General features: G+C 41.7%; 1 protein-coding gene across 6 annotated transcripts in view; it reads left to right on the top strand.

Annotated features, from left to right (window-relative positions):
* LOC124259402 (valacyclovir hydrolase-like) overlaps positions 1-19,658 on the top strand; it is a 122,108-nt gene that overhangs the window by 42,032 nt on the left and 60,418 nt on the right. For all 6 annotated transcript variants that reach the window (XM_046693535.1, XM_046693533.1, XM_046693534.1 and 3 more), the window contains 3 exons: positions 2,332-2,407; positions 4,483-4,595; positions 5,764-5,930. In XM_046693535.1, the coding sequence (XP_046549491.1) occupies positions 2,332-2,407; positions 4,483-4,595; positions 5,764-5,930 (356 nt within the window). The remainder of the gene's footprint in view (positions 1-2,331; positions 2,408-4,482; positions 4,596-5,763; positions 5,931-19,658) is intronic.

Raw genomic sequence — 19,658 nt, 5'->3', positions numbered from 1 at the left:
CAAAGAAAACTGCAAGAAGCCATTGGCAACAGCCAGCCATGAACCACGACCAGGGGACTAACCTGCTTTAGCGCCTATAAAAACATAGGACCTTTGATCATTGTCTGCAGTCATTGCTTCATCAATGTCGGTACTAATTATTTTGTGCTGGCTTCTATTTGTTTGTTCTGGCTTCAATTTGACAATCTCTATTGTGTCTATCTATTAGTGCTACAACCCGCTACCTCCCACCCATCTCTAGTGGTTAAAGCTTTGGCCTAAGACCCGGGTTTGATTCCCATTTCTGGTGTCCCCGCCGTGATATTGCTGGAATATTGTTATAACGGCGTAAACCCATACTCACTTACTCGCTTGCCTCCCCTCTATTCCCTTTAACTTAATTCCGGCTTCAAGCTGTCCACTGTTCATCACCTATCAATACTATTTAAACATTAAGTGTTGGCGTCCATTCGGCGCTAATTAACTGTTAGTGATGTCTGCCATTTGTTCCAGTGTTTAGCCTGCATCTTTGTTATGTCCGGATAATAAATCTGTATTTCCGATCATCGTATGTGTGTACATCAGCCTGGTCAGACAAGACGGTGTGTGTACATCAGCCAGGTCAGACAAGACCGTGTGTGTGTACATCAGTCAGGTCAGACAAGACCGTGTGTGTACACCAGTCAGGTCAGACAAGATCGTGTGTGTGTACATCAGTCAGGTCAGACAAGACCGTGTGTGTACATCAGTCAGGTCAGACAAGTTCGTGTGTGTACATCATCCAGGTCAGACAAGACCGTATGTGTACACCAATCAGGTCAGACAAGATCGTGTGTACATCAGTCAGGTCAGACAAGACCTTGTGTGTAGATCAGTCAGGTCAGACAAGACCGTGTGTGTACATCAGTCAGGTCAGACAAGACCGTGTGTGTACACCAGTCAGGTCAGAAAAGACAGTGTGTGTACATCAGCCAGGTCACACACGCCAGGAATGGCCCGTGTAGTCAAACTAGCAGTCTAGAATTGATTTCTTAGATGGGTCAGCCGAATGTGGTAGTCTTGTTGACGTGACGTCACGCGTGGGCGGCCGGTACGAGGCAAATTTTGATAGAGATAAGATCGTCTTCGATGGACACCAAAAAGGTCTGGCGAGTTCATTTCTGGCCTTTCCAGTCTACAGCATACTCCAGCGCGAATACGCAGAATTTTGCAAGCCGTGGTATGAAGTACGCACAGATACGTGAATCAAATGCTTCATGTATATTTAGGGGTATTTTATAACTTTTCAATAATAATGAGATGAGGTGTAGATTCATGCAAAAAGGCGAGCAACAAATATGAAGTAAAAAAATATCAAATACACGGCCAAATAAATAATACTGAACAATTATTAAGTGAAAACCCACACTGTGATATGTAGATACATGCCATGGATACAGATAACCCTTCTGTTCAGGTCAAATATGTATAATGCAGTTTACAAACGATAGCCAAAAATCCACTGATGTTGAAATGTTTAATAATCTATCATTCTTTAATTGAATTTAAACACGCTTGGTTTTCCTGATAAAATGTTAGAATTCCTTGAAGTTTGTATAATCATCTATTGTTTTTCTGATTGCTATAAGTGTTTCATCTTGGCACCATGCGTTCTTGTTTGCCGATTACGCTGCCATTGCCTTGTTACTGGGAACGTATTGTCACTGACTGTATTAATCACAGATGAATGTCGTGTCATCCTGGAGAAACATATGAAACGTACCACACTACAATAACTTCCTGTACTTTACACTGCCGAGGATTGGAAATAAATACTTGAAAATGTATTTGACAAACAAATCACTATCAAGACTTTATGAGACTGAAAGCAGTTCAAATAATGATACTCATATCAAACACATCGTTAGCAACCATCAATTATGGAAGTGTACTTACGTTTCCCTGGCAGTTGATTAAAATTACTGAACAGGCTGTTAACAATATGGCAGAAAGATATATAATGTGAAAACAATGCTTCCTCTCTGCTGTTAGTTACACCGGGTAGAGTACATTGTCACATCTATTAATGAATTAATTGGATACCATTGTAATGTAAATTACGGTAGAGGGTAATTCATGTTTTGTTATTTTTTTCATTTCTGGTCCATTGATCGAAATAACCGCTCGCACACTATACAACTATACACCATATAACTCCAGTAACTATTTACTAGGCTGGTAACATATTTATAAAGCTGCCTCGAAGGTCCAGTTGAACATTCTAATAACCAGTGTTGCATCCCTTATAAAATATGGTCCGCGTGATTTGTATTCGGAAGATGGGTATTTTCACTGGCTGTTTATCACTTTCAGCTCAGCAATGGGTACGACGTCTGTTACCACGAAGCTCAAAGACTGCATTCAAGGAACAGTTCCACCACAATGTTCGGTATGACATGCATGTTTAATTATGTTCTATGTTACAAAGTGGCTTTCACCATCATCAACACAACATGGTTCCCGTCGTTAAAGGTGCTGTGTACAATCTTCTGAAGGATAGGTTGGGTTTCTTCGCCGACAAGAACATGCAGTGTTAGAAATGGAAGTGTGGTCGGTGAAGTTGTCAGAGTTGAATGCCAGATCACGTATTGTGTTTATATTTCAGTCTGCTGGAACTTGAGGTCAGTACATTTTCTAATCATGCTGAAAACTGTAACGAGAGAGTGAATCTTTTACATTTTGCCATATTGTGTAGTCCGTAGTGAGGCCTATAGTTGATCATACACTGCATAGAACAAGAAACAGACCCGTGGTTAGCATTCTAATCATTCCTGGCTTAATAACAGATATATGCCATGAAGCCCGTCACTCCGACATTTGCAGTGGGGGTGGGGTAGCCTAGAGGTTAAAGCGTTCGCTCGTCACGCCGAAGACCCGGTTCGATTCTCCACATGGGTACAATGTGTGACGCCAATTCCGAGTGTCCACCCGCTGTGATATTTGCTGGAATGAAACTAAACACATGTCACTCATTTCTGGGAAGTAGCTAATGTACACTGCATCGCCTGGCTTGTGTTATTTATCCCAAATAGGTCGTTGTCAACATGGACGCTATGTGCAGGTATGTACAGGTATGTACAGGTATAGACAGGTATGTACAGGTATGTACAGGTATGTACACCACTTACGAGGTATCACACATGTTACGAGTGATACTGTTCACTGTGAAATATTCTTCGCTGTGCATGTTCGTTTCTTATATAACGCAATCAAAAGTATCTCACACAATAGTGTGATAGTTCGATCAAGTAGATTCGTCCTAGAGTGTGTTTCTGTATTCTGTGTTTGGCAGAGGAACGTATCTGGCGTACGTAGCTGTAGTGCCCGTGCCAACAACAGCCCCATTGTTATTTATATATAAATGATATGCTCTGTTCACATACCATGTCCAAGTATGTGACAGTGAGTGAGTGAGTTAAGGTTTTAGTCACATCGGCAGTATATCAGCCATATCGTGACTAAAACAAGTTATAATTTGGTAAGAAATATAGTTTCATTATAAAATCTGTCAGCAATAGACAGTAAAACAACTAGAATATCACAGTTAAAATTTAAAACTAGCTGGCACATAACATTAAAATTAGAACAATACGATATAAAACCGGTCTATAGGTAACCGATAATTGACGGTAGGTCACCGTACAGTACATTTTCTAGCTGCATGAACCCTAGCTGGATTTACATCTCCCCTCAGCTGTCAGCTGTCAGCGATTGTACTGAGGTTTAGACATTACTTAAAATAACACATATACTACGATCAAAAACGACCCATCGTCATTTATGTATAAATTACAAGCTGTTATCACATACCATCACCATGCCTGTGGCAGCTGCTGCATGAAGTGATTCAGGTGTATTGTCATGATAATTCATGCTTCTTTAGTCAGGTAATCATCTGAGTGAAGGATTTTGTCAGATGTATTAATTCACAAGGCTAGACCAAAAAACTAGGTGAAAATTGTTATTGACAGCTTGTACCGGTTTGGCACATAAAAAGACATTTGTGGAATCATTACTTCACACAGTACCATGATCATATCAGTTTATCGTGTGTGTTTTATGATGCTTCGCTAAAAGATCAAAGGCGCCGACACACAAATTATAAATTGAGTAGCATTTAGTTTTGCATTACGTCACACTGTATTGACGTCACTACGCCATTCTAGTCTGCCCCTCGTTATCAAACGTACCCTTGGTAACCGACGTCACGATGCATGTCAGTTGTCACTGCTCAGAACAGTCTCCTACAGTACGACCAACTGCGTTGCACCACGTTTCTTGGTGGTTTGCAGTTGCTTCAGTCGGTTACCGTCACTGGTGGAGACACTACAATAACGTTAATATAGCGGCCTCTGATTGAACTATAACAGTTCAGGGCACACTGTGCGTTATTACACTATACTTGGGGGTAGAGCGATCAATATGTCTTAAATTAATGAAACTGTGTTTAAACTTTGTTTGCAGGTTCTATTCAGTCCGTAGAGTCTCGCTACAAGTCAAGGCAAATGGAGTGGACTTTCACTGTGAACAATTTGGATATGGGGATCATACTGTCCTCTTACTGCCAGGAGCCATTGGTAGGTTGAAAGCCAATTACTGTGATGTTACAGCCGGGTGTTCCAGCTGTAAATGGTGCTGGAGTTGTCGGTGTTGTTGTACACCCAGGAGTGAATTGATCCTATTTTTTGATTTCCAGAAATACCCCATGTTAGTTTGGTGTGGTGGTAAGGATCTAGGAGAAGCATCTCTTGGGTGATGTAACTGAAATACTCTTCAAAGTGGAATAAAGAGATGTTTGCCTCGCTCGCCCACTCACTCACTCACGCATACTCTCACTCACTTACTTATACCCAATGCAAGCGCAACCCAATACGAATCAAGCTGTCTCAGTTTGAAACACGATGGTATAAATCACTGAGTAGTATAAATCACTGCGCGTATAAGTCACCGCGTGGTATAAGTTACTGCGTGGTATAAGTCACTGCGTGGTATAAATCACTGTGTGGTATAAGTGATTGCGTGGTATAAGTCACTGCGTGGTATAGGTCACTGCGTGGTATAAGTCACTGCGCGGTATAAGTCACTGCACGGTATAAGTCACTGCATGGTATAAGTCACTGCGTGGTATAAGTCACTGCGCGGTATAAGTCACTGCGTGGTATAAGTCACTGCGTGGTATAAGTCACTGCGTGGTATAAGTCACTGCGTGGTATAAGTCACTGCATGGTATAAGTCACTGCATGGTATAAGTCACTGCGTGGTATAAGTCACTGCGTGGTATAAGTCACTGCGTGGTATAAGTCACTGCGTGGTATAAGTCACTGCATGGTATAAGTCACTGCGTGGTATAAGTCACTGCATGGTATAAGTCACTGCGTGGTATAAGTCACTGCGTGGTATAAGTCACTGCGTGGTATAAGTCACTGCGTGGTATAAGTCACTGCGTGGTATAAGTCACTGCGTGGTATAAGTCACTGCGTGGTATAAGTCACTGCGTGGTATAAGTCACTGCTTGTCCTACCAACCACTGGTTTGCCTGTCCACAACAAGATTATAGAGTAGATTCTGTGTACCATAGCTCAATAACCCAGTCACTCTGTCATTCACTCACTCACTGGGTCACCCAGTCAGTGAGTCACTCATTCACTCACTCACTCACTCCGTCAGTCAAACACTCACTCACTCAGTCAAATCACTCACTCACTCACCACTCACTCACTCACGTATTCACCAATCTGATTACAGGCGGTTCCATGACGGACTTTAACTGCCAGCTGGAGAAGATGAATCCTGAAAAGTTCACGATATTTGGCTTTGATCCTCGTGGTTATGGACGAAGTATTCCCCCTGAGCGTGACTGGCCAATCAATTTCCGCCATCGTGATGCAGAAGATGCAGTTGCTGTCATGAATGTACAGTCGGAATTTCAGATCGGTTTATTTACTTGGTCAATAACTGATTATCATACATAATGTCCTGATTCTTGTGCGAAATTGGTAATTATGTTGAAGAATGTCAAGCTGAAAGTTGATAAAATCATGAAAATGTCCTAATGTGATATACCTCAAGCAAGATGCAGTGGGGTAGTCAAGTGGTGAAAGTGTTTGCTCATAACCTAAGACCTTGAATCGATTCTCCAACATTAAGCCCATTTCTGGTGTTCCCGGCTGTTTTCTACAGGAATATTTATGAATTACATACTCACTACCTCAAGCAGAATCACTGGTTACAGAACCATCTGTAGCAACCAGGTACAGTTTGACTGTCTGTAACTAGAGCACCATCATTGGGCGACCGATGTCCAACTCCTGTGCAGTGATTGATACCCCAGTTCCACTGGTGGGTCCAGGCATCCCCTTTCCTCCAAACCATTGTGTATAACCTGGGTCGCTCTATCAACCCTCCTGGTCATCTCTACTTTGTCCGTGACGTACTTGATACTTTGAATTCACAACGCAAGGCAACGTTGTCGCATTGACTGCGTAATATCCGTGAATGCAGTATTAGGCAATTGCGCCATTGTTGTATGAACATGGCACTTGAACATTCTTGGGTTGACGTCTCAAGTCTAGAAGACTTCTTCCAGGGGGCATCCAATGCGTGTTCGATGGGACTGAGGTCAGGTGATTACGATGGCCAGTTCATGACATCAATACTCGCATTTTGCAGGAAATGCAGCCAACTGTGGCCAGCATATACCTTCATTACGGTTTACTTGTGCCAGAACCCGTGAAGATCTTCAGTAATCCATGCTTGTCATAAGAGGCGACTGACGGGATCGGGAGGTCAGGCTCGCTGACTTGGTTGGCACATGTCATCATATCCCAGCTGCGTAGATCGATGGTCATGCTGTTGATCACTGGATTGTCTCGTCCAAACTCGAATATTTACAGACCGCTGCCATATAGCTGAAATATAGCTGAGTGCGGCGTAAAGCTAACCTCACTTTCTCACTTGTGCCAGGATCGGACCAGCATAAGGACGCGACCTGGCCTGGTATTCGCCATATTAACTGCATTGTACTACCCATTTTCAATATAATTCATTTCTCCAAATGTGAACTTTCTTTTTTTTGTTCATGATATAATCATTTTATAGTGAAAGGAATCCACAGACAACCCAATTACTGTCATATCACTATAGTTATATCAGGAAAGTTATATTCTTAACTTCCAGACTCTCGGGCGAAAGAAGTTTTCTGTACTTGGCTTCAGCGATGGTGGAACAACCGGTTTGATCCTCGCGGCACAATACCCAGAACATGTGCGGAAGCTGGTTGTATGGGGAGCCAACGCCTACCTTAACGAAGAGATCATCGAGATACAGCGAGGTTCACATTCTTTTCCACTCTAACACTGTGTAATTAGTGGTGCAAACTGTCCACATACTTTGTAAACGTGGTTCCTTGTATTGGTTAATTGGTTATATACAGAAAAAGTGGTAAAACATCGGGGAAGAAGGTTGTGTTGTAACATTTTGATGTTTAATATACACACTCTCAAAATAGAAACGCATAGGTGTATTTTCACGAATTTAATCTGCTAACTTTGAAGTGAGATATCACATGTAGTTCTTGATCTGTTCCATTCATATATCACAGTATAAAAAATGAAATGTCTGTTAACATGCTTGTATAAAGTTCAATAAGTCAAGGCGTCCGTGCCCAGTTGGGCGATGTCTTCAGTATCTCTTGTGGCCATCATGAGCCCCAAAAACTTCTCTGGACGTCTCATTGAATTGAATTCTGGCCCATGCCTGCGCCGGTTGATCTAACGTCAGGGGCGCCAGTTGATCTAACATCTGGGGCGCCGGTTGATCTAACGTCTGGGGCGCCAGTTGACGTTTACGTAGGCGTTAGCCAAGGTCATCCCACCAATGCTCGATGGGGTTGAGGTTCGGTGGTTTTGAAGGCCATGGAAGCACAAGAATGTTCTCATTCTGAAGATACTGAATAGTGGCATTGCTGTGTGAGACCTGACATTATCTTGCTGGAACAACTCCCCCTGGCTGTCAGTGATTAGAACCATTTAAAATTTTACGATTTTGTCTCTGTACCGAATAGCAGTTCAATTGCCCTTAAGGGCCACAAAGTTAGAATTCTGCGTGTAGGATATGACTCCCCCCGCATAATGACACTTCCACCACCATGTCGGTCACCCTGGACGACACAATTCTTGGCGATAGACACTTACTCGTACGTCACGGCACTGAGGCAGAAAACGTGATTCATCGCTGAACCATATAGTCCGTTTGGGTTCAAATGATTAAATAACTCAAAATTGGGATAAGTGCACAAAACATAAATGAGATATATGGTCCTGAAACCTTTGTACCCAACAGGATCTGAAATCTGACGTTTTTTTATCGATCACGGAAAAAGTTGTTTAAGAAAATATGTAATATTGTGCTATTTTCACGCTTCACACCGAGGGGTGACAAACGGCTGGTGGAACCGCGCCTGACAAGCTGGGGTCATTTCACATGGCTGTGCTGAGTTGCACCTGAATGTGCGTTTGTCACCCCTCGGTGTGAAGTGTGAAAACAGCACAACATTACATGATGGTCTCTTAAACAACATTTTCCGCGATCGATCATAAAACATCAGATTTCAGATCCTGTTGGGTACAGAGGTTTCAGGACCATGTGTCGAACATATGTTTTGTGCACTTATCCTTATTTCGACATATTTAATCATTCATCGTTCTCATTTGAACCCAAACGCACAATACATGTCGCCAGTTTTATAGATTCCAGAAGCGAACGTTACTGCACCACTGGACCCGTCGACGTCGACGTCGATGTAGTCGTCGCAGTACAGGTCCGCAATAGAGTCTCCTGGTTCGAAGCCCAGCTTCTCGTAAAGGATTACGAATGGCTTGCGCCGACACTAACCTCAAACCAGGCACTGCAGTTGCAGTTGCTGTGGCAGGTTGATTCTGCAAATGAAGTACCCGGATGTACTTATCCTGCGCTGCTGTGGTAATAATAATTATAATAAGTAAATTCCAGGCCGGGGGCATGCTCATACCACATACAAAGAGTTCTAGTTGCAGTCATATGATACTGAGAAAAGGTGAATTTTGAGGTGAGATCTAAAAAGAGTCAGGCTTGGACATGTTCGCAGATGGTCGCGCAATTCGTTCCATTTCTTGGCCGCTGCGTGTCATCTGCATATAGATGATGTAGGACATTGTAGCTCTGGATTACCTCCTCCAACTGCTTGGTGTACACGGTAAACAACAGAGGTCCCAAAACAGAACCTTGAGGGACACCGTAGTCCACAGAGACTGTAGATGAGTGCGAGTTCTTGATCACAACCGTGTGTTGTCGCCCAGATACGTATGAAAGAAACCATGACAAAACCCTGACACTGATTCCGTAATCAATCTTCAGGCTTTGCATCACCTTACCATGGTCAACCATATCGAAAGCTGCCGAGAGGTCCAGGAAAACTAACACAGCAACTTGTCCATCATCCACAGCCTGTTGGAGGTCATTTAGTACTCTCAGGAGAGCAGTGTCAGTGCTATGGGCTTTCCTATATGCGGACTGGAACTTGGCCATGAGATTGTGTTCTTCTAAGTGATATAAAAGTTGCTTGTTCACTGCCTCTTCGAGTATCTTTGACAAAAAAGACAGATTTGAAACAAATCGGTAGTATTTTATTATGTTTTTGTCCAAGTTGGATGTTTTAATAAGTGGTTTGACTGATACTTTCTTAAAAGACTGGTACTGATCCGCTTGCCAGAATGGACTTGATAATCCTGGTTATGGATGGTGGGAAGAATGATATCCACTACAAGGAGCAGCAGATCAGTAGGAATTGGGTCCAGTTCACAGGTGGTGGACTTAGAGTCCTTGATCAGATGTAGATCCTGTTCATCTGTCAAAGGTTGAAATTCACTGAACTCAGGACATACAGGGACTTGCTCGTTGGTTGACTGAGTGTCAGTAGTCGGTGTAAAGCTTCTCATGATAGATGCTATCTTGTCTGTGAAAAAACTGTTGAACTCATCAGCCATTGAGGCATCCCTTTCAGCATCAGGAAGTGTGTAGCCTTTCCTCGTTCCAGAAGTTTGAACATGTGAGACCACAGAGACTTGGGGTTGTTTAGATTAGACAAGATATATAGTTTCCTCATGAAACTTTTTCTTAGAAGAACGAATAATCTTCCTGACATCGCTGCGTTCCTGTTTGTAGAGTTCTCTGAGACATGAAGCCTTAATTTGCGCCATGTTCGTTCAGCAATTAGTCGAGATTGTTTAGCAGTTCGAATTTCGTCACAATACCAAGGATTGCTTGACCTACATGCACTGTCATCAGGTGCATGTTTCTCCAGGAGATCAGACGGTGTAGAGTTGTGGAGGTCAGTTAACATCTGTAGATCAGCGGGAGGGTTTGTCAGTGGCTCACTTTCCAGGAGATCCTTCTTGAAAGTGTCAAGACAAATGCCCTTGATATTTCGACACAATACAGTTTTATGTTGTGGTTGAGGTTGAGTCAAGCAGAGCGAGAAGGTAGTCCAACAATGATCAGACATCATGCGATCTTCAACACAGACATTCTCAATCATAGTGTCAGAGTCTCTAGTAATTATCCAGTCAATGATATGACCACTATATGAGTGGACTGGAGTACACGTTGTGTCAAGCCATTGGCCCTCAGTACAGATATGCACTTCTTAAGATCAGGCTTCACTGATTGATCAAAGTGGACATTAAAGTCACCTAAGAGGACAAATGAACCCTTATGGCTGTTTAGTGTCTCAATGAGATGTGAAAAGTCAGCATGGAACTGTGAAATACTTACTTTATTAGCTCTTGAAGGTGGTGGCCTGTATATGCAGACCATCTAGTGTCTTTCGTGGTTATGACCATCTAAATCACTTCAAAAGAACTTACAACAGCAGAGACAGAGCAGATTTCGATATTCAGTAATCTGAGGTCTACCACTTCGATGCCAATCTTGCGTAGAATTAGTTTGCTAACATCGGTCCCATAAACGAACATTGAGGTGACGTGCAACGGCAGATTGAAACTCTTCAGTGTCCAGATGTCCAATGGCAATGTTTTACAGCAGTGACTCACGGCATAATGATGTTCATATATTTACCTACAATACCGTAAACGTGCATTAAAGTTTCCTTAGATGCGTTTTTGCGCTGTGTTCTGCCTTCGTTCCATGAACACTAACCAGCATTATAGTGGCGAAATTATAACAATAAAACACGAATTTTGAAACATGTTTGAAATTCCATTTATCAATATCACCTATCCGTTTCATTTTGGAGAGTATAGAACATGCATATGAGGTAATTGTATCATGACTGAAAATGTCAACTTTTGATGAACGCATATTATATGTGGATTTGTCACATCTTTTATTGACTACTCCCATATGCCCATATGCATACCATCCCTCTACGTGGTACCCTGCCCCCGCCCCGACCTTCAACCCAACATATCAGACCCCACCAGACCCAACCATACGCCCCGCAGCCGTGACCTACAGGGCACCTAAATCTTCCACATACTTCCAACTCTCCCACACACCCCTCTACGTCCCGGGTGGTGGGGTAGCCTAGTGACACGCCCACCCACCCACACGCATTGCATGATGTGAGAGTAGTTGTATGCTGTGCCTCCAGGTATAGAGGATATTGGACACTGGAGTGCCAAGAATTTGGATCGGTACCTCCAGGTGTATGAGGATAGGTACTTTCAGGTTCATTGGAGCAACTGGATCAAGGCAAACAGAAGCTGCTTCACACACAGTAAAGGTATGTTCACCGATAGTCAGAGTGAGTGAGTGGGTTTGGTTAAATCACGGTTTTAACAGCTCATATGTCAGGGTACTGCAGTCAAGTGTGGGAAGAATAAGAAATCCTAGCTGTCTACAACTTTGTTAAAACTGGGAGTGAAACGGTATACCACGGTATTTTGCATTCGGTTCGGTATTCCATAATGCAATCCAAAAATTCGATATTTTCGGTTTTTTGCACCGTCATCTTATTAACAGTTTTAAATTACAGTTTTGTTCATTCAAAATAAGAAAGATTATGGTTATTTCTTTCCATGTTATTAAAAAAATGTAAGGTTTGGCTCTTGTCATTTTTCTGCATTATGATCATATACCGAACCGAAACGGACTGAACCGAAGGCCTTGTACCGCAATACGTACTGGTGTAGCCAAGTAGGAGTAAAACCTCTTTCACACGGCAGCTCAGTTTAACTCATTCACTCTGCCAGGTGACATCTGCAAGGCGGATCTGAAGAACATCACGTGTCCGACATTCATTCTCCATGGCATGAAGGACCCTTTGACGACCGTAGAACATCCTGTATATCTCAACAAACATATACAGAACTCAAGGTTTGTCAACTCTATATCATTTGATCACAGGATATATATGTAACCAGGTTTCAAAGTGCTGACGTTATTATTAACTGCTGGAATTTATAACTGTACAAACATGCATACATTTTACTGATCCATGTGTTCAACGGAGGTTGATGTTTGTAGGGCAGATGACTTTGAATAGTACTTGATGGATGACTAAGCTTTGTTTCTATTGGATTAATGCTTGGCAAAGTCTTGTACTGAACCCAGGTTATTCTGTGCTAAAATGGGCGAAATTGGTTCTTTAGCGGACTTGCATGACCTTGAGATGGCTGGTTGATAATATTGCACTCAGCAGTGTTCCAGCCGCAACATTGGTTTTCAAATAACTAAGTCTGTGATTGATAGTGTGATTAACGGGCAACGTTTCTAGGGCAGATTAATTTGAATAGTACTTGATGGATCGCTAAGTTTGATGGTTTCTATTGGATTAATGTTTGGCAAAGAGTTGTTCTGGATCCAGGTTAGTCTATTCTAAAATGGGCGAAATTGGTTCCTTTGCGGACTTGTATGACCTTGCCATGCCTGTTGTCAACGTTTACTCCGAAGTATTCTCGCCATAACATTGGTATTCAAATAACTAAGTCTGTGACTGATATTGTGATTAACGAGCAACGTCATCAAGACACGATGCCATGCAGTAATGGAACATCTTCTGGGTGATTTGTACCCGATGGAGACTGAGGGTTGACCCTCACCAACCACTTGATAATAAACATAATGTGGACCGTTGTTCATGTTTACAAAGATCGGTGCTCATGCTGTTGATCACTGGATTGTCTGGTCCAGACTCGATTATTTACAGACCTCCGCCATATAGCTGGACTATTGCTAAATTCGCTCACTCATGTTTACAATCACAGGATTGTCTGACCCAGAGTTGGTTATTTTAGGGTTGTATTGCTGGAATCTTGTTGACTGAAATTTAACAACATTGATTCTAATGACATGAGATATGATAGAATTTTCTTTTGTTCAGGTTGCACAATATCCCGGAGGGAAATCACCACATTCATATAAACAAGAGCTGACGAATTCAACAAGATGGTGGAAGACTTTCTCTTGGAGTGAGGATGTACCGACTTAACGAGGCTTTCATTACATTCAGAACTAAAAAACCGACCAGTTCCTCTCTGTACACAATCGGCACACACCGATGAAAGTCCTCTTTGTCCACACCATTACGTTTTACACCCTATATACGGAACAGTTCGTCAGTCTACGTTATTCGGGACCAGTTTAGTACTCATCTTCGTGTTGAACTTTACGTGCAATGGATGATATATCAGGTTACTAAATAAAACAAACCATGAAAGTTATTGTTCCTTGACATGCAACATGTTCAATAAACAGGCTCTGTTTTGATCTATTTGTGCGTCTTTAGATTTTCATTAAACCGGTTAGTTATATCAAAGACTATGCAGTTTCTGTATCGTGTACAATTGACAGTTGTATGTATAAAACACGTGTGATTTTGCCATGCAACTCACTCATTCTTGCGTTAAATTATTACTTGTAGGGTAATCAAGTGGTCAATGTGTTATTTATGCCGAAGACCTGGGTTCAAGTCATAACATGGGTACAATGCACGTATATCTCCCCATTTTTCCGTCTTTTTTGACAGGGAGGGGATGGTATAAATCCAGCTGGGGTCCATGCAAAAAGCAAATGTACTGTAAGTCCCCATGGTCCCTGGTGATCTATCTTCAGTTGCTGGCGATCTATAGCCCGATTTTATATTGTGTTGTTTTTAAATGATTTAACATTTTACAGTGATTTCAAACAGTGATAACTGTGTGACAGGTAAGGCATATATTTATAGTACATAACTTATTGTCGGACGAAGCATTGGTTTGAATTCACTTTCTTTTTGTGTTTTAAACTAAAAGATTTTATGTTGTGGATTAACACTGATCGTGTTGGAAAACTGGACTGGACAAGGATGCTAAGTATTCACAATGAAGAAATTTGTATTGAGCTTCGAGTGTTGCTTATATAAACACCTACATCAAATCACCGTCTTCAGTTGTTACATAAAACCATATATAGTTCTCTTAGCAGTAATTTCATGTTGGCAACATACAGAATAATTTGATAAACCCATTATTCAGGGTCGTATTAATTGAATCGGTTATACACTGGGGAATCGAGAAGTGTCTTTATGTCAAGTAACAGCTTGTCCCGCCAAGGCAACCGTGGAGTATGATATCTCTTTAAGGAAACGAGCAGAATAGGGTATCAGTGTGCGGTCTGACACAAAAGTTCCCAACAATACCTAAACAAATAATATAAAAACCCTCTTAAATCTACCCGTGAAGGTCCGGGTTAGGACTGATCTTCAGTAACCCATGCTTGTCGTAAGAGGAGACTAACGGGATCGGGTGGTCAAGCTCGCTGGCTTGGTTGACACATGTCATCGATTCCCAATTGCGCATATCGATGCTCATGCTGTTGATCACTGGATTTTCTGGTCCAGACTGGATTATTTACAGACCGCCGCCATATAGCTGGACAATTGCTGACTGCGGCATAAAACTAAACTCACTCACTCTTAAATCTAGGTAATAAAATCATAAATTGAACCTGGTATGTCCGAATATTACATAATAATATGATATATGATAGTATGAACACTAAGTCGTCGCTGTTCAGGTGCTCCTGAGCTCCTCTCGTCCAATGCCCTATTTTCTATTCCCTCTTCCTTATTGCCAACTCTGCACACAACTCTCCACTGCCCATATGAGCAGGTATCATTCTGCTGAAGGTAAAAGGAGCATTCTGTAAATAGCAAATGTTGCACGAGTACAGATAACGTCAGCTTTGCTTCTGACTCTTTTATCGATCTGCATCCGTCATAATGCAGAGGACATTGTCGTTGTGTATCAACTTTATAGTCACCATATAATCAGGTAAGGACAGCGTTATTACATGCTTCTTTAAAATAAAATAAAGAACATTTAACAATGGGTTGATTTCGCCTTCGTTATCGTTCTCCTCTATGAAGAACCTTTACATACTGACTCCGCCCGGAGAGTGGAAGGTCGCGGATTCGATTCCCGGTCGCCTCATATCAAAAGACGTTAAAAATTCGTGAAAAGGTCATACAGCCTTGTGGAAAGTCTCACTTGTCTCCTTAATTTCAAGTTCAGGCGGGTAAATCAGTGGAAGGCATTTGGTTATTTGATGGTTATTGAATAATGTTGAATCACCGATGAACCGGAAGATTATCTTTTATAATCAAATCTTGGCAAAATTACCTTGTCAACCGAAGCAGAAATTCTTATTCATATGCATAATGAAACAGATCCGCAAGGAGGGGAGAACAATAGGCGCCAATGGGTATGCCTACTTCTTGGCGAAATGTTTCACCCCCAAATTTCACAAAGATGTTATCAATGAGAAAGTCCAGCATTTCATATATCGTTTTCTCGGTATACTTCAATTGAGATTTGCTTTCATTTTTGACAAACTGTCCTGAACCTCTGAAGATAGATATGTAGGTATATCTGTGTTTACCACCTTTGTTTACAAAAGCCCAATGGATCAAGGAATGAAGTTTTCCTTAAGTTTGTTAATTATGTTCTCTAAGCTTTAAATTTCGGGAATAAACTTTGAAAAGACGAAAAAATAACAATCGAAATCATAAAAAAATTATCGTTAAAAGGAGAAATTTCATGTTATAGAAAAAATGTACACGGTCAAAAAGGCACTAATTGGCTTCCGCACCTGGCTTCCCATGGTATGTGCTTGTGTGACATGCACGTAATTCTCGAGTCAGTAAAGAGACTGTTCTTAGTTTCATTAATTGGTTGCTATGAGTTCCTGGAAGGACGGGGAGGTGGGGTAGCCTAATGGTTAAGTGTACGGTCGTCACGCTGAAGACCCGGGTTCGATTCCCCACATGGGTGCAATGGAGCCCATTGCTTGAGTCCCCCTCTGTGATATTGCTTGAGTATTGCTTAAAGCGGGGTAAAACCATACTCACTCACTCATTCACTCACTCACTCACCTACACAAAGACAGACGTCTAGGTGAAAGAACAGATAATAACACAGTTTTTTTATGATAGCTTTAATATGTTTTCCTCACAATACATACCACATATGAATTGAACACAATACAAAATCATAGCTCTGAATTGTAGCATTTGCTAATTTCGACATTATTGCATTGAATAAATATAATAAAAGTATTTTCCTGGTTTCAGCATGATCACATCTAACTTACTAGAATTCTAGCATTTATACATGTTCATAAGAGACATATACCATTAAGGTACAAGTGTTACGAACAGTACTGTACGAATTGTATCGAATCGTATTTGAATTCTTAACAGTGAGTGACCTCAATATCCTCAGTACATATTTCGGCCAGGGGCTAGGAGCTGAAAACTGACCCTCGGAGGGACCAAAAGTTTTAGTATCTTTATTCCTTTATGTCTCTATATATCAAAAAAGTATGATGGATATCTCAATTTGGTATGTCCAATCAAAGATGGCCGCCCAAAAATGTCAATTCCAAGCATTAACCTTGAGTAAAGTTCAACAAATAGGTTGGAATGAAAAAAGGCAGGTAAATTGGTGCTAACATGATTAAAAAGATTTAATTAATATCAAGTTATATTATTTGATACCTTTAAATCATTTTCCCCCTTGATTTTACAAGAGTGAAAATTGTAAGTTCAAAGGACTTTTTCGAAAACTCATTTCTTTCAGCTCTTTCATTTCAAAGAATGAGAGCACCTTAAACTGTGTAGTTATAGTTACTGTCATAAACATCAGCTTCATCATCAGTGTCACTCTTCGGCATGCCATGGTCCTCGCATACCGTGTTGTCACAAGTCTGGTTCCGACATGTCACAGTGTATTTCAGTCCATTGGTAAAGCATTGACAACATGGCAGTTTACAGACTGTTGTGCACTTGCAAGAAATGAACTGACATTTTCTTTCATTTTTTTTGAGTGGTGGTGGGGAGGGGTTTGCGGCTATCTGGGATTTAGCCTCATTCTGAGCTACCAATGGCCATCATACATTTTCTGATATGTAGAGTTCATAACCCCTTCAAAAAACATAAAAGTGTTTGGTCCCTCTGAGTGGTACCGAAACATTGTCTGGCTCATGGCCTAATTACATTAGAGAGACAAGCTGAAAGACTATCGTCAAATCCTTTTGTTCAACTTAATTATACAAAACTCGCACAATAACAGCTGTAGTATAGAAATGAGATCGCTACTTCAATAAAGTATACTCAAGAACATTAGAAATGACAACCACACTATGGGATTTGGGGGATTATTTTTAGATTCTTGTTGCGCAATAAACAAGGCAATGACGTGTAGGCCGTTTGACAAATTCTTGGCGACCGGCGTGAAAACATTGGTCATAAAATTTGAAACATGCAAGTGCAGCGAGTCACGTGATAACCTTAGCGATCGTACGAGGATTGAATGCAAACACATGGCCATTGCTCAACAGGAAAATACATCAATATTGCAAGTTAGATAACGCGAGTATGACGTGACACACCAATCAGCGCCGTGAGCGTGCCTTGTGTACGCACAATGCTGGACGACCCTATTGCGTTGCTCGCAGTTGCTCGCACCTTGAGCTGTAGTCGTCACAGAACACCCAGTCTGAGGACCCGGGTACAACAGATGGGCAGCGTCGCCCAAAACCTGAGCCGTCACACCAAGATGACGTACACATCAGGTTGCGTCATCCCCGCAACATTTTGTGACTGCAACATCCATTAGTAGACTGCTGTTCACAGGTAGAGTGTCAGCACAGACCATCAGGAATCGACTCCCCACGTCAAGTAAGCTAGCTCGATGATCAGAATAATAATAACAATGGCCTTTATATTGCGCTGTCTTCACGCCATGAAGGTATGCTCAGAGTACATTAACACATTATTATCCCCGATAACCCAAGCTGCCTGTTAGGCGCTAGAAGGTTACAGTCAGAAGACTTATCCCACTGGGTACCCATTTTCTGCTAGGTGATCAAAGGCAATTTTGAACAAACTCACTTGCCTAAGGTGAGACCACATGTATGACATGTGCTTCGTTGTGGAGCAGGCTGAAGTTCGAGAAACTCTAAGAAGTCAATCGGTCACCCACCCAAGGACTCTCCGCGGCCACCGTTGCTTAACTCAACTGATTTGTGACCTGAGCTCTTTACACAGGACCCCATACCATCACAGGACCTCTCCGCAATTTCATCCTTCTCTCCGTTTCCGATAGGTCTGCAGACATGCCTGATTCAAGCAGATGCATTGGAGCAGGATTATCGTCTGTGACAAGTTACTCTTCAAATTGCCCGATGACAGTGTACGGGTATGGCACAGGAGCGGTGAACGTCACGCACAGTATTGCGTTGATGGGGTTAACCATGGCAGTGTAATTGTTTGGGGAGCATCTTGTACCATGGTCGCTCTCAACTGATTGTCGTCCAAGGGAATCTTACTGCTATACAGTACCCGGACCAAGTTTTGACCACAGTCCCTCTGCCATTCATGCAGCGACATGACCCTGGACTGGCATTTCAACATGACAATACCCCAACTGCTTATCCGACGTGCAACTCACGTACGTGCCACTTGTGTTGATGTAGACGTAGAAAATGCAACAGCTGATGATTCAGCCCCAGCTGAATTTGGCAAGCACTCGTTGACCAATGGCGGCGACTTCCGATAAGATGTGTCCGACAGATCCCTCTGTCCACACGGAGATGTTGTAATCTCGTCATGGCCGCCATAGGATGTCGCTCTCGTTATTCAAATCCAAAAGTTTTATCTGTGTGAAGTTCGCGTTTCGGGATCGTGGAACGTCATTCATTATTATAGAAATAAAAGTATAAAAGTATAGATAATAAAAGTCTTCGCCTTCGTCGGGCAGTTAATGAAAGATCCCGGGCGTCTGCAAATGATAATGCCCTGAAAAATAGCGTTACCCTAATATTATTCCAATACAACGATGCCGCAATCCACTTTACATAGTCTAAATTGTCATCTGAATGATAGCAGTGTTTTCTTTATAATGCACACATTACCCCATTAATGTGCAATTTAATATAAAGTTTAAAGTGTTTTAATTTGGTTGAGTATACACATTGTCAGTTGTATATGTTGGACCATTCTGGACCTAAATCATTTAAAATGATTACTTGTTGCAAAACTAAAGTATATTTGTCATAAACTTAAAAATCAATTCAAATTCAAAAACGGATTTTCAGTGATACAT

The sequence above is a fragment of the Haliotis rubra genome, unplaced genomic scaffold, assembly GCF_003918875.1.
Source record: "Haliotis rubra isolate DU_JTF1 unplaced genomic scaffold, ASM391887v1 Scf72, whole genome shotgun sequence".
NCBI classification, from domain to species: Eukaryota; Metazoa; Mollusca; class Gastropoda; order Lepetellida; family Haliotidae; genus Haliotis; species Haliotis rubra.
Note: the sequence above shows the minus strand (reverse complement) of the source record. Positions and strands in the feature narration are given on the sequence as shown.